At 42.2% G+C, this 14,647-nt stretch overlaps 1 protein-coding gene across 1 annotated transcript; it reads left to right on the forward strand.

Moving 5' to 3' along the window:
• The first annotated feature begins 387 nt into the window (after positions 1 to 387).
• Positions 388 to 13,378, forward strand: CD83 (CD83 molecule). Its single transcript, XM_068674772.1, has 5 exons — positions 388 to 609; positions 729 to 859; positions 9,079 to 9,292; positions 9,401 to 9,504; positions 11,553 to 13,378. Exons 1-5 carry the CDS (start codon positions 558 to 560, stop codon positions 11,706 to 11,708), a joined length of 657 nt encoding a protein of 218 aa, XP_068530873.1. The 5' UTR covers positions 388 to 557; the 3' UTR covers positions 11,709 to 13,378.
• The last annotated feature ends 1,269 nt before the right edge of the window (positions 13,379 to 14,647 follow it).

Consider the following 14,647-nt stretch of genomic DNA (forward strand, 5'->3'; position numbering starts at 1 on the left):
TGCTGTGAGTTCCCAATTAGCCATAAGAGCCGAGTCACACTGCCCTCGTGGTGTTATGAGCTGAGGGTTTACTTGTGGTTTCAGAAATGCCACTGCATATGGCCAACCTTTGCACAAACACTCTCCTGTTAGACAGACAGAAAAAAAGGCTGAGAGGGGATTTCAGGAGGCTGGCATTTCACCAGTCAAGAGGGAGGTTCTTGCAGTGCCAATTTTTGACGCCCTTCACGCTGACCCACAGCGCCCTATGATCAATGATATCTCTGTTGAGATCAGTGCAGGAGAGGGGGGGGGAAATAATAATACAAGAGAGGGGAGGTGCTACCAGTGCAGACGGTTAGAGAAATGGGAGGGACCCGACTGATGTGATGGGAGGAGCACTGGCTCCTACACGTAGGGATTTTCCCTGTGACATGGGGCACCTCGAGATAAGTTCTGGGGGGGGATTCCCCAGCCGGTCTCCAGAAATATCACTCTCGAAGCAGTAGCAGTTTCACTCTGCTCTCACAGTCCGTCCCGTGAAGAGGCACAGTGCTGCTGCTCTGTGATTTGAAGCAATGAGAGCCATGTCTACAGCAGCCTACGCTCTGGTCGTCACCCTGTGCAATGGTAAGTGGGGAGCATCACACTTTTCACACTTTTCTACGCTTGTGGGGCTATGTTTTGGGAAGAGGGAAGCATTACATAGGCAATCACTTTTAAATGCAATGTGTACCTGTGCTTTGCAGTGTGGTGCTTGGTCCATGGGGCTGCTGTAGCTGGCCCAGATGTTGCTGTGAGATGTGCTGAAGAAGCGCTGCTGCCCTGTAAAGTTCTTCAGGACTCCTTGGTCACCTACCAGACAGTGTCTTGGTACAAAGTAAGAAAAATCCTAAGTTACTTGAGCGGTCTGCTTTGCTTTCCTACCTGATACTGGCGTCTCTTGTACAAAAATGGGTTATTTTATGAAGTGGCATCCTCCTGTCAGGGCAGCAGAGATAAGGCAGCAATGAGAGCATTTGAGCTGATCACAGGGAACAGGAGTTTTCCATGTCATTGTAGACAGACTGAGTGTAATCCTTGAATTGCTCCTGGCTTGCTTTTCTATCTAACAATTGCTAGCCTGCAGGGATCAGAATTCAGGGGATGTCCCATGTACAGCCTGCCAAATACGACTCCAAGGAGGAGTCTTTCCAGGATTTTTCTTGAAACCTTACAACATTATTGATATTGTTGCTTGGTTAATCTTCCCCCAAACAGGAGATTTTTTTTTTCTTTTTTCTTTGAAATGGAAGAACTAAACAAATAACTGCATTTCTTCAGAAAGATTTGGCTAAACAAATAACTGCATTTCTTCAGAAAGATTTGGCTAGTTGGGATGGGCATATTGGAAGAAAATGCAGAACGTAGACAGAGAGTAAGAACTTCTCAGTTATCTTCTTGTAGTCACAAAATAAAAGCCACATCTCAGCTGCCCTGGGTCAGAATCCCCATCTCCAATGCAGGAGTACCCTGGTTGCCATCTATTTGTGGGAGAGCTACAAGGATCCATCGGCTAATGAGAGGAAAGCACTGCTAACCACTTTCAAGATGAAATTTCTTATAAAGATAAACTAATTTGTCCACTGGATGAACAAGCGGTGGCCGACTTGCTGCACAGCACTGTGTGCTTGCATCTCAGTGCATAGTTTCAGTTTACAAAGTGCCAAATTAACACACAGAAAGGATAGCTTTGCTGTGCCCTGTTCCTCAGTCCCAGCTGTGCATTCCTGCTGCTTGCTGTGGGCTAGCCCTGGTGGTCCTCTGGTAGTGGAAGATCTATTTGGGAATTTAAAATGTTGTAGTTACAGAGGTATTTTCCCATCTGATGGGGGAGCAGTGGAAGGGAGGAAGGGGAAAATTATTCCCCCACAGTAAATAAATAAGCTGTGTCATTAGGTGGGGATTCTGTGGCTGAAACTTGCAATGCATCTGAATTTCAGTGTTGTTACAACAATAAGCATCAGCCTAACAAATAGATGATACCTGCAACCCAAAGGTGCCTACCTCTATCAGATCTGTTACAAACAAGTGTTGATGAGCCCCTCGGCAACTGCAGCATCTATAGCCTCCTTTTTCCAAGATGCTGGGTTCAATGCAGGTGAGAGACATAGAAGAGAGAACCTTTGGTTGAACATCACCGTAGAAGGTGGGGCAGACATCAATTTATTCTTGTTTGCCTTCTGCTTCAAAGGCTGGGTAAGGGCGTGTATTTTCCATACCTCTTTGCTCGCCCCAGTTTGGCTGTGTGCTGTTGTCCCCATCCCAGACTTCACAAGGAGGTTAGAGGAATGACAGGTTTTGACTAGGCTACCCAACACAGAATTAATCTCTTATTTAAAAAACAACAACTGAAGGAATAATCAATAAACACCACATTTACCCCCGAAGGGCTAATTAAAAGGTAATTCTGACAAATAGTACGAAATTTCAGACAGTAAAGTTCAAACAGCTGTTAGGGTAAATCTTTTGTATGAGGTCACTTTGAAGTGTGCAATAAATGCAAGCAATTAACCTTTGCTCCTGCTGCTTTAAAAAAATTACGGTGACAACATTACAGTGCTGCACATTCAGCTGTTTGCACAGGGTGAATATGTGGTGAAAAAAAAAACAACCTTTTTCCCCACTGGCACCTATGCATGCTCCAATCAATTCAGAGATACTTTTAAATAGCTTTATATGATATGCTTAAAAAAAAAAGAAAAGAAAAACAAGAAGAAAAGAACAACAAACTGCCATTTTAAAGTACCTGCTGTTTTAGTTCTGTGTGAAGGAGTTAATGCTCTGGTGTCAAAATCCATCTGAAAGTAAAAAGGAAGCATTACATTTAACAGTTCCTTCTCTGTTGCTAACGCCGCGTACTGCAAATAGGCATGTATGTGTTTAACCTGTCAAACGCCCAGTATTCTTGGAGCCAGCAGGATTATTTGTAGGCACAAAATCAAGCGTGTGAGTAATCCTGTGCAGAATTAGGATCAAAGTCAGTCAAGCTCAGACAAAATGATTGTTACTTCGAAATATTTAAAGTAAGCATGCCTAGTGCACCGAGAAGGTAGAGGACCAAGTCCTCCTCCTCCAGCTTGCTGAAGGTCTCACCCCGTTCATTAAGTGGCCTTGAGAAAATTAGTGAGAAACTTTTCATAACGATGCTGCCCGCCAAGGGTGGTCCGTTCTGAGGGGCGTGGAGCAACCCGTGTGCCATAAAACTATCAGCATTGCAGACGTTTGCCAACTGAGAAATGAAAACTAGGGCATTTTTGCAAAAGCACACAGGCATTGGCAATTGCATGTGGAAATACTGGTTTGAATGTCTATGGCCCATCTATGAAATGAGAGCCTGGGCAATGAAACTTTAGCTAGCGTTCTGCCTCACAGAGCTATTGGAAACTGAACAGTTTCTCTTTGTATAGTACATTGAAAATGAGAACCACTTCATAAAAATGTATAATTATCACTTTATATCCAGTTCGAAAATCAAGTTGAAACACACAAATGAAGTCCCAGTGGATATTTAGCTATGTTGCTCATGTAATACTCAGAACAGTCTTAATTTAAAACAAATTTTGAGGAAGAGGATAGAAGGCTATACTACAGTGGAGAGAAGTCTGTTAACTTTATAACACTTCCCCGAAAAATATAAAATTGTGGCAGAATTAGAGGGGGAAGTCAAATTACAAAATGAAGAGAAACTTTATAGATGTTTAACATTAATCTCACCTTTCTTCAAAGGAAATTACTTTTGCAAAATGTGCATAGTTATTATCTATTAGCATAGGTAAATAGTTGCTAAATTGCTTCAATCTATTTTGTAACCTACCCAAAGAAACACAGTCAAACTCAGACATCTATCTGGCTTCAGGTGGCTCCTACGCGTTCATGACTTAGGCAGGAGGAGAGCAGTGGAAGTGATTTCATGACCAAAACATTTCTGTTGTCTGACCTGAGCTAGGGCATCCTACACAATAGCAAGGCTCTTTGCATGAGTCAGAGGGCTTTTCTAGTGGGGCTGGCTAATGCCAATTCCTTCACTGCTGCTTTGGGTTTGTTTTGTTTTTGTTGTTTTTCTCTAAAGCACAGACAGAATTCAGTCACGTGTGCCCCAAACTTATATCAATTTTAGAGAAAAAAAAACTTCTTTTTTTCCTTCAAATTTAATGCTTGTATCTCTACATGACACCATATAGGAACCATATGGATGCACCTTCAGTGCTAATCAAATGTGAAAGTGCTTTTGTGCTGCAAAATGTACCTATTAAGTGGTTTCAGCTCAGTTGCAATTCATTATATGTTGGCTATCAGGCATTGCCAGAATTCTAGATATTTTACTTTCAGAAAATAAATTCCTTCTGGCTGCATATAGAGTTTTTAGATCTCTTTAGCAGTCAGAAATTTCAACTTGGCCTTTATTCATGGTAAATTTTAAACAAAACCATTTTTACGATCATCCCACCCTCAGAAAAAAAAATAAAAAAATTGTGTTAATACATTCCACCTTTAAACTTACATCAGTTTTGGGCCTGGACCATTTTGCTTCAAATAAAAATTTGCTTTTATAGGAAAAGTGGATTGTATTGGCAGTTTGATTTACCTGGGAGCCAAAGTGCCACCTCAATCTGGGAAAAGTGTGATGAGAAAAGGTGTTTAATGAGAGCAGAGAACATAAATTGACTTAAAATCAGCTTGCTTTCACACATACATGATAAAATTAAGTTTTAATTGATTAGTTGGGTGCAAGTGCTACAGCATGGGTGAACTGCCTTTGTTTAGTGGCAAATCTTGGAAGCATTGTTCTACTTATTTCTCAGAATTCATCCAGTCAGAAAACAGAAATATATCATCTCAGCAGTATTTTCAGTCATACCTATCCCATTTTAATATCCACAGTATCACCACTCTTAACCAATACGTTCCAGGCCAGGAGAAACTTACAGGAATCAGTCAACTGGCTAGAGAATACGTATAAGAAAATCATAACCTCTTTAGACCAAATGTTTCCAAGCTTTTGGGAAGTGGAAAATCTTTCTGTTAAACTCACAAAAATAAGGCAGCTAGAGAAGGGTTCTCAGTTCCGCGTCCAGTTGTGTTTTGAATAAGTCCAAGGATGGAGACTCCACAGCCTGTGCCAGTTCAACCACCCTTGCAGTAAAAAAAGGCTTTCTTATGTTGCAGTTGAATGTCCTGAGTTTCAGTTTGTGCCCATTGCCTCTTGTCCTGTCATTGAAGGCCACTGAGAAGATTCTGGCTCTGGTTTCTTTATCCTGCCCTCTCCCCCCCCAAGGGGTGTTTATACATAGCAGGATGCTTCAAGCCTTGTGTACTCTGGGTTGAAGAGTCCCCACTCTCTCAGCTTCAATTTGTATATCAGATACTCCAAGTCCTTAATTAACTTTGAGGCCCTTTGCTGAACCTGCTCCAGCATGTCCTAGGGTGGCCCAGGAGGCTGTTCACGTTCTTTGCAAGAAGGGCTCATCACCGGCTCCTGGTCACCTTGGCAGCCACCAGGGCTCTCAGGTCTTAATTCTGGTCCTCGCTAGCTTCTGGTCCCTGTATATGTGACAAGGGCAAAACAACAGAAAAAAAACACATTTCTTTTTCTCTGTTTAACATTCTCAATGGAGAGTTTTATGCAAATAAGCAGAGTGATAGTGCCTGCCTACAGGTCCTCACTTCCCAGCAAAACTCATGCTTCAGTTGTCCCCGGCAGACAACATGATTTTGAGACCCTTTCAATGCAAATAGGCTCAGTAGTGTTCTGATGGGCACCCGCAGGTCTCATGATTTGCCTTTTTTGGATTTTGATAAAGCCACTAACAACGAAGGTGGCAGCAGGAAAAGCCCAACTCCCCTTCCTCCTGCTGGAGGTGGTGAGCGGGGGGAGGCAGCGTGCTGTGGCTCACTCGCCAGCATAGCAGAAGGGAAATGAAACACAGACATAGGCAGAAAGCATTTTGTTACTGATTAAAGGAGAGGATGGTCCCTACACAAGTGGATTGACGTCACCAACAGCATTTGCTTCGATCCCTCTGAGCTCACGGGGAATTAATTGGGTGAAACCCCTAGAAATTACCTCTGGCTGTTCCTTCACCTGGAGGAGACTTGGCATGAATTGGTGCTGGGTGATCATAGGCACCTGAGCTGGGAAATGATCTGTCTGGTGAGAGTCTGCCAAGTAATTTACAGGGGGTGGCAAACACAGTGGCATTTTTGTAATTTTAATTTGGTTTGGGGAAAAAGTAAGCTTGAACAGAGCTAGAGGCAGACTGCTGAACGCTTCTAGGACTTCCCTTTAAATGACTGGGCCATCCTGAGCAAACTTGCTCACATGTTTCCTTTCTACTTGTGGAATTTAAAAGGGGAGGGCTTGATGCTTTTTGATGAGGTAGCAGGAGATGAGATTGAAACGTAGAAAAGCTTGGTTCAAGTGTCAGGGCAAGGATCGCTGTGGCCTTTGAGTAAGAATGGATGTGCTGCATGTAGAGGCTGGGAAAATGCCACCAGATGTCTCTGTAGCCTCAGAAATGTAAGGGAGGCTGCCGGGCACATGGTCAACACCAGGCCTGCCTGCCTTTGCTCCCCACTAAAGGGGAGATTTAATGGAGAAGAAGCAGCACACAAACCCAGAATTAAACCTGTGCTCATGAACCTTTCCTCCTCCATCCCGACGGCAAAGGTTCGTGAACCCCCATCCAGGTTACTCCTGGTTTCTCCCCAAGTGAGGGAGCCAGATTAGGCCACACAGTAACTTTGTCTTCTATTTTGGGGTCAGGCACGTAGTTCACACAGCCTGGAGGACGGTGCTTTGCCCTACACAGAGGGAGTCCTTCTGGCTTGCCTGTCCCCATGGTGCTGTCACAGTACTTGTGACTGTAATTATGCTTAAACCAAGCTCCTCAGAAAGCTTTGGAGGCAATAATCAAATCTCAGTGTCCCCATAAAAATAAGGAAGATAAATAATCCAAAATCTCACTGGGAATAAGTGCACAGTCAGGCATAGGATATGTGGACTTCGTTTGCTTCTCCCTTATACGAGCAGTGATTACGATTGCATACAGAACGATCAAAGTGTTTTTTGATCCCCAAGTCTCAGCCACAAGAAATCACTGTGTCATTTACCATCCAGGACAGCAATTATTTAAGCTATCAGTAATTTATTTATTTATTTATTTATTTTGTAAATAAAACAAAAAAAAAAAGAAAACAAACCATCAAACAAAAATCCAGGGCAGCCAGCCTGGTTCTCCTTAGTGCCCTATGGGCAGTTTTATATTTCAGTGAGGAAGGGGATGGTAAAGGAAGCAAGAGTGGTGAAAATTAGATCTGAGGGAGGTCAACTCTATCCACTTAACTGCTATTGACCCACTTGTAACCAGACCTGCACCCAGCCCATGCACTAGGATTGCTCTGGCTGCCGCTCTGACAATGTGCAGGGCCTGAAGGTATTTCAGTCCCAGTAGCAAAGTGAAGTCCTGACAGCCTGAAAACCACCATAGGTACTGCTCATCTCTTAGCTGCCTGGGATTGAGCATAATCAGAAAGAGAAGCTGGGGTAAATTTATGGGGGGATTAAGAGGAAGAAGGTACTTTCTTCCCTCTTGCTGTATATAGCGTGGAAAGTCCCAGGGAATTACTGCTCCTTGTTTCAGTTGATGTGCTTAAAAAACCAAAAAGACAAAAAAACACACACAAAACTTTCTGAGAAAGGACCTTAATAATTAGGAAAATCTTGTACTTTTGTCTAATTCCCCAGTTCCTGAAAAGTTCCCCAACTGGTATTTTACACCACTTTTTGTTTTCAAAGAACAAAAGCATTACAGAACATCAGGCCCATATTTCTCTCCAGATTCCCAAGTATGCTTTCTTCATGCAAACACATGAAAGAGAAACCAGATACTCCTAGCCTCGTGTTAATTTTAATAACTTGCAGTGTAACTACTATACCCTGATGCAGTAGCTATACCGGCAGTAAGTAAGCACAGACATGCAACCCAAAAATATGCCTATTAAAATAAAATAATAAATAATAGTAAAAAAGCTTTGCCTTACGTTAGCTATAGCTTTGGCTGAAAAGCTGAGCCTTGGACTGTATGAGCTAGCTCTGGTCCACAGAAAGCCTGAATTCATTACCAGGAAACCTTCACAGAGGGCAGGCTGCCTCAAATCCCAGGGAGCAGCATCAATGAATAAGAATGGACACGGGCTAATTCAAACCCTTCTCCCATCTTTCAAATCAAGTTAGGGATTCCTCTCTTCTTTGTGGTTCCCAGCCAATTGTCATTTTCAGCGCATCCTATTGCCCCGCAGTACGAGCTGTTCTGGGAATACGCTTCATTCCTCCAGCAGCCTCTCAGCAACGCCAAGGAATGTAGCTCTTCTGGTTACAATTAAGAAATTCAACACACAAACGCTCCCAAAGCACACCAAAAACCTGCTTGTGACCTTCACGCAACTGCATCCAAAGGAGTCAAAGCAATTTGTGCTCTGTGGTTCCAACAAAGAGCTGAGGGGAGAGGGGCGCTCCCACTCCTCCGGAGAGGCCCCGTGGTTTCAGGCACTGGGGTCACAAAAGCTGGTGTAAGGCAGCACAAACCCCAGGCCTGCACTCCCTGCCACGCTCTCCTGGGGAAGCCTGGTCCCTGAAGCCACCTCTCACAGCTGGGTAGGCGGCCACTTTCTGCTGCAGCTCCCTCCTCGTGGGCTGTCTTTCCCTCCTGGAACCATGCTGGGGCCTCTGCTCAGAGGCTTTGAGAGCACATTTCTACCACTGCCTTTCACCACGTTGCATCTCGGCCAGCATTTTGTCCAAGTGAGGCAGATTACGAATAGTTCTGGAAGTGCTCTTAAGCACTCACTTTCTTAAATGCAGTGTTTATTTAAGGAAAAAAATAATCAAGTACTTTTGGGTTGGAATGTGAATGTATTGGACGCTTTTGAGCTTCTTTCCCCACCTCGCTTCAGCCTCTGCATTTTCAGTCATACATGTAAGCCAGCTTTAAAACTCTTTCTCCTAAAGCTTGGGATGATGTGGTTGCCCACGACAAGAAACATATTTGTGTTTTCCAGATGGCTGGAGATGGTGATGGAGTAGCGTGGAAAATCCTTGATGTGGAATCTCATTATCCGAAAGGACTTGGAGGGTCCCTGGAGCTCACCAATGACACCTTTTCGCTGAGGATCAGAAATGCTACCAGCCAAAACAGTGGCACATACAAATGCACTTGGGGGGAACAAGGAGGAGAACACAATCTCAGTGGCACCGTCACACTAAAAGTAACAGGTATAGTTATGGTTCTTGACTGCTCCATGGTCTGCGTGGCATTTCACAAAGACAACAGTTCAAAAATCTTTTACAGAACAGTGTAACACTTTGTGTTTTACATTTTAGGTTGCCCTGGAATAGAAGATGAAAAACTAAAAAAATACAAAGCTGAGCTTTTCATGCTGACTTGCCTCGGGATTTTTTACTTGCTGCTCATCTTTTTTACCTGTGTAAGTAATTCTTTTTGTCACAAACATACCAACCAACCCAAACCACCAGAAATGCCCTGCTTGTTTTCTCTGCCCGCACCACCTTAACAAAGCCAGTCAGAAGTTGGCCATCATACTAATTTATGACCGTATCCTTTAAATACTCACACAGTATTTTCGAAACCAGACAGAAACTCAGGTGCACAAGTAACACAGGATGGAGCCCCAAAGAGATAAAACATTTCACTCCACCCTGAGCTAACTTAAAACAGACAGTTATTTTCCTGCACCCTGCTGCTCATTTCTGCTTCCAGTTACTCCAAGTGCAAGTTGTTCTCTGGTTCAAGAGTTTAACAGCCCTTCTGGTTTGGTACTTGGGAGCAGAATTTGCCCAGACAGAGGTGCAGACGTCTGGGATCCTCTCCCCACCCATGACATTGCTTTGTGTGACAACCCAGTGAACAAATTCGAATCCACCTATTTTTTGCTTCAGCTCCTACACCTAAAACAGCGACAATCCCATGTCAGATGGGCATTTTTTGTGAAGTTCTTTGTTCTTAAACTTCTGCTTTAAGATCTTTCAGGGAGAATTAATCTGGAATTGTAAATTAACATTACAAGCAAAGGCAGCCATTAATGGTTCAGCAAAGCATGCCATCCATTTCCTTAGATTCACTTGGCAAAAAGCTGATGAGCGTACTGAACAGAAAAGCACTAGTGTAGAATCATCAGATGAATACATCTGTACATAATTACGTAAATACCCATTCCTCTTTGGAGGTTTTATCTCTACCCTTAATTCTTACTGGTAGTTCTGGAGAAGGTTAGGAGAAGAGCAAACACAGAAGCAAACCCGTGCCGTGTCTGTGATAACAGGGAAGTCCCCCCATCCCCTCATTGTGCACAAAACTCAGGAGGCCTCTGTTTTATGACTTAGAGGCGTCATGGGCCTTGGGTTTTAGAGCAGTGCAAAGACTAGCTACATCTCCAAACAATGGGTTTGTTCTGCTTTCCCCTTCCTCTGAGATTGCAATGAGATGGAGCTACAGGTAGGCGTTATTAAAACCAAAACAACCCCAACATTTTGGGAGGCCAAATTTAATTTTTGTGGCCTTTTTCAAATTTGTCTTATTGTTTTGTTCATCAGCAGATGAATCATAACTGTTGATTGGAGAATATCTAATTAGCTGCAGCTAAATGTAGCTTTTCATGTACCTTCAGGGAGCAATTAAATTTATGCCTGTCTCCTTTTTAGATTGACAATCCTGCCAGTAATTTGTGCCATTCAGACTAAAGTTTGACAAGATAAATCTTGTAGGAATTTGTTAGGATGAAAGTATGAAAGCAAGGATATCACTCAGAAAAAGACAGATGCCTCAGTTCTGCTCAGTGTCCTGAAAGATTATCAGATCTCTAAAGAAATTTCCCATTCCCATAGATAAAAAATGTCCAGTTTTAATGGTACTATATATATATATATAAAAAAAAAAAAAAAAGCAGAGCCATATCAGAAGATAAGCATTCTGATGGGATTACCTGTAACTTAGTCTTGGGTGAGAGTCCATTCTCAGGTATCAACATAGCTTTCATCAATGTTTAATATTGCTCTGTTCTCACAAAGGAGCTTCATTATTTAAAATGTCTGTTAAGTTCTTACAGGTTGCCTTGTCCTCCCTGTGCCTGATCTCCACTAAATTCAGAAGTGGCATTAAGTTTAAGAGTGGTGGCAGGACTTGGGCTTCACCTTGACAACTTGATGAAAATACTTTGGAGACAGGCCTGTATTGAGGACAGGTGCAAACACACTTAATGCAAAACCTACTCATTTAAAAATCTGAATTAAATAGAAATTGCCCTCTGTGAATAAGGGTTTTGCCCTATAAAGCTCGCTCACTGCACAAGAAACAACAGCTTTTCTTTATACTGGGTGCTTCTGTTGACAAATAAATTTAAAAAGTGTAATGAGCTATGGTTAGCAAGAAGAAAAAGCAAATTTTTTGAACTTTGAAAAGTTTTGTGTTTCACGGGAACTCTCAATTTTAAACTTTCTTTTCTGATTTTTCTTCTAGACATGCCTAAGAAAAGAGAGTATGTCTCCCAGTTATAAGAACAGCAAAGATGAGAAACACATGCTCACCCTCCTCAGCGTACAAGAAATGAAAACTTTCCAGGTTTTAAATGGTGACAGCATGTGCAAAAATGGGGTTACGTCAAGCTCTGTCTAAGCTGATGCTGTTGATGGCACCATGGACTCATCGGTAAACATATGACATGGGATGAGTAGCTGGATGGTATGGAGAGGAGAGAAACAACGACATACGGCCTCTTCAGGACTGCCTGATGGCACGGGTAACCCGTCAGTGATGTGCTTGTGCTGGACAAGCCTTCAAAAAGCATTGGTACGCACTACAGTAACTTTTGGTGCTAGGCGGCTGACAAATGCCATTACAGCTACACAATGGTATCATGAAGCTGTTAAAGAAGCTGGTATCAAGATTTCTCACTATGCCATGCAGCCGTCTTGTTCTGAGCAAGATGGACTACTCCTGTGATATGCGGACCAGGTTGTAGGGACACCATGGCAGTACAAAGCCTGGGTATTAGGCCTGCCAGTGAACTAATAGTCCTGCAAAGGCAAACACTGCAGCTGCTGCAGTATTTTCAGAGAAGCTAAGTGTGCAGGGCTTTCTCTGTTCCGCACTACGAGACTGATCCTGGGTGCAGTTCCTTTACTGCAAATGAGATATGACTTGTACGACATTCAACTATGGTGAAGAGGTAACTTCATGCTGTTGTCCTGGATGATTCAAATCAACATGCATTTTTAAATCTTGGAGTGACAGACAGGCTGAAGCGTAGGAAGGGAGAAAATATTCTGGGAATCTTTTTGGACTGAGAGGGACTTTTTATCTCTGCAAGAGAAGGATTGCACTTGCATTATGGGTCCATCCGTCATTTCCTAGAGCCGTCTCTAGATAGGTTAATCCATAGGGAGCTTCAAGAAGACTGTTAACCTTAAGGAAGCAAAAATAAGAGGGGAGCAGCATGTGATGTTCAGGATACACAAAGATGGCTTACTTTGTGGTTTATAAAATAAGAAGCCAAATACATGAAATGAAGCCTATGTCAGTCAAATTACACCAGCGATGACCAAGTTCATAGCTTGGAAGAAATCAACCATCAGTATCTTTGGGATGATTTGGGTCAGCCAAGAGATACAGGAAGAGAAGATGGGGCAAATGAACTTCAGCTTCTGGTGTTGACAGTGTGTAGTTTATGTGAAACAAGGCTATGAGAGAAGCTGAACTCAGACACGCAGTATAAGAGAGAGAAGACTTATCCTTTTGGGCTGAGGAGGACAGGAGATGTTTTGGAGACTGAGATCAAGTAACCCCACTTCCTGTGCTGCCAGTGCAGAAGGTGAAGCAAGAAGGATCTACAGTGACAGTGGGTGTTTATGCCACCGCATGAGAATTTGTGCCAATACATCAGAATTTGCAGACACATGAGAACACAATCAATACCTTCTACAAAACAAACCAACCAAGAAAACAAAAACCCTTTGAAAGTTAAACTGCAGCTCTGGGATTTTTTTTTTTTTTATTGCAGTTCAGAATTCCTGGCTGTGACAAAGAGGCTCTTTCTATAATATTTCAACTAATTTTGAAGTGTTGATAGGAGGAAAGCACCATGCATCACTAAGTAGCTTCTCTGTGAGAGGGGTAGATGTCTATGTTGATGGAGTCCAATGAGCTCCTGACCAGAAGAATGGTTACAAGGGATATGCAATTTACTTAGGGCATGGTGAATTAATGTCACATTTGCTTTTTTATAATCAATTTTTACATATAAATGTGTGTAACATACTTGAAATAAAAATTCAGAGGTAACCTACCATTTGTTTTTCTGTGTGCCACATATGGCAAATAATCCCAGCAATACTCCGTATCAATTGCATTTTATTTTACAACCAACTTAATTACATCAAATAATGTAGATGCCTGATCCAGCCTCTTCTGTGGGAGATGGCATGCATGTGTGAATAATTGATTAAGCAATGGATAATTTTATGCATTTCTAAGGAATTAAGATCATTTAAATTTTCCTCAAAATTTCACTTTCTGTCAAAAGTGCATTCAAAAACACCTGTCCCCTACTGACAGGCAAGACATTAGGACTGTGCTTATTTTTTAACGTGGGTCACCATCATGGATGACCTGCATATTTAGATGGCAACAATACGAGCTGAACTGTGAATGTGTAATAACCTCCTAACTAATGTAGGTAATTCATGATTCTCCATGTGATCAGAAATGCATAATGCCTGACAATCAGCTTTTTTATTTATTTATTTATTTATTTATTTTTTTGCAGAGGGGACAAGGGGAAAGAAGGGGTAATTCACTTGAAAGGGGCTGATAATAGTTGTTTCAGCAACAAAGGCTGAAACACTTAAAATTGTTTCTTCAGATGTATAAATAGGATCAGATCAGATAGGACTGAATGAAAAATGAGACTTTGTGTAAACAACTATGCCCCCCCTCCTTTTTTTTTTTTTTTTTTTTTTCCTGAGCCAAACTGTCTGCAATACAGAAGATCGGGCCTGAGGCTAAACACCAGGAGTCAAATTTCAGGCTCAGAAGTTTCAGGCTGGTTGATTCTGGAGATTTGCTGTAGGCCCAGCTGTGCTGAAGAAGTGATTATGTTCAAGGCCACTTAAATGTGTTAAAAGAGTTTAGAAAGAATAAGCAGCGATAAAGCCTTATGCTTGACTGAATCACAGAACTGGAAAGAAACTGGCAGCTTCCTAAAGCGGTGAGGGTGCCTGGACATCTGGGATGTAAAGAATGTAAAGAAACTGTTAATGAATGTAAGTGAAACAATGAATGTAAAGAAACTATTAAAACTATTAATAATGAGAAGCAGACACCTGAAAGATAAAAGCTAACCTATCACAGGGGCTTCAGCACTAACACACAGACACAAACAGACAAATAAATGCCATGCCTTGGCTGACAGTCTTACAGAATCAGGTATGCATTTCTCAGCATTATATCTCAGAAGAGATGTTCTTTTCCTTATAATGTGGACCTGTGAAGCTAAATAGCTTATTTGAAAATTACTGCCCCAGCTAGCCCAGCACACACAGGCATGAGCACATGCA

The sequence above is a fragment of the Anas acuta genome, chromosome 2 (assembly GCF_963932015.1).
Source record: "Anas acuta chromosome 2, bAnaAcu1.1, whole genome shotgun sequence".
Taxonomy (NCBI): domain Eukaryota; kingdom Metazoa; phylum Chordata; class Aves; order Anseriformes; family Anatidae; genus Anas; species Anas acuta.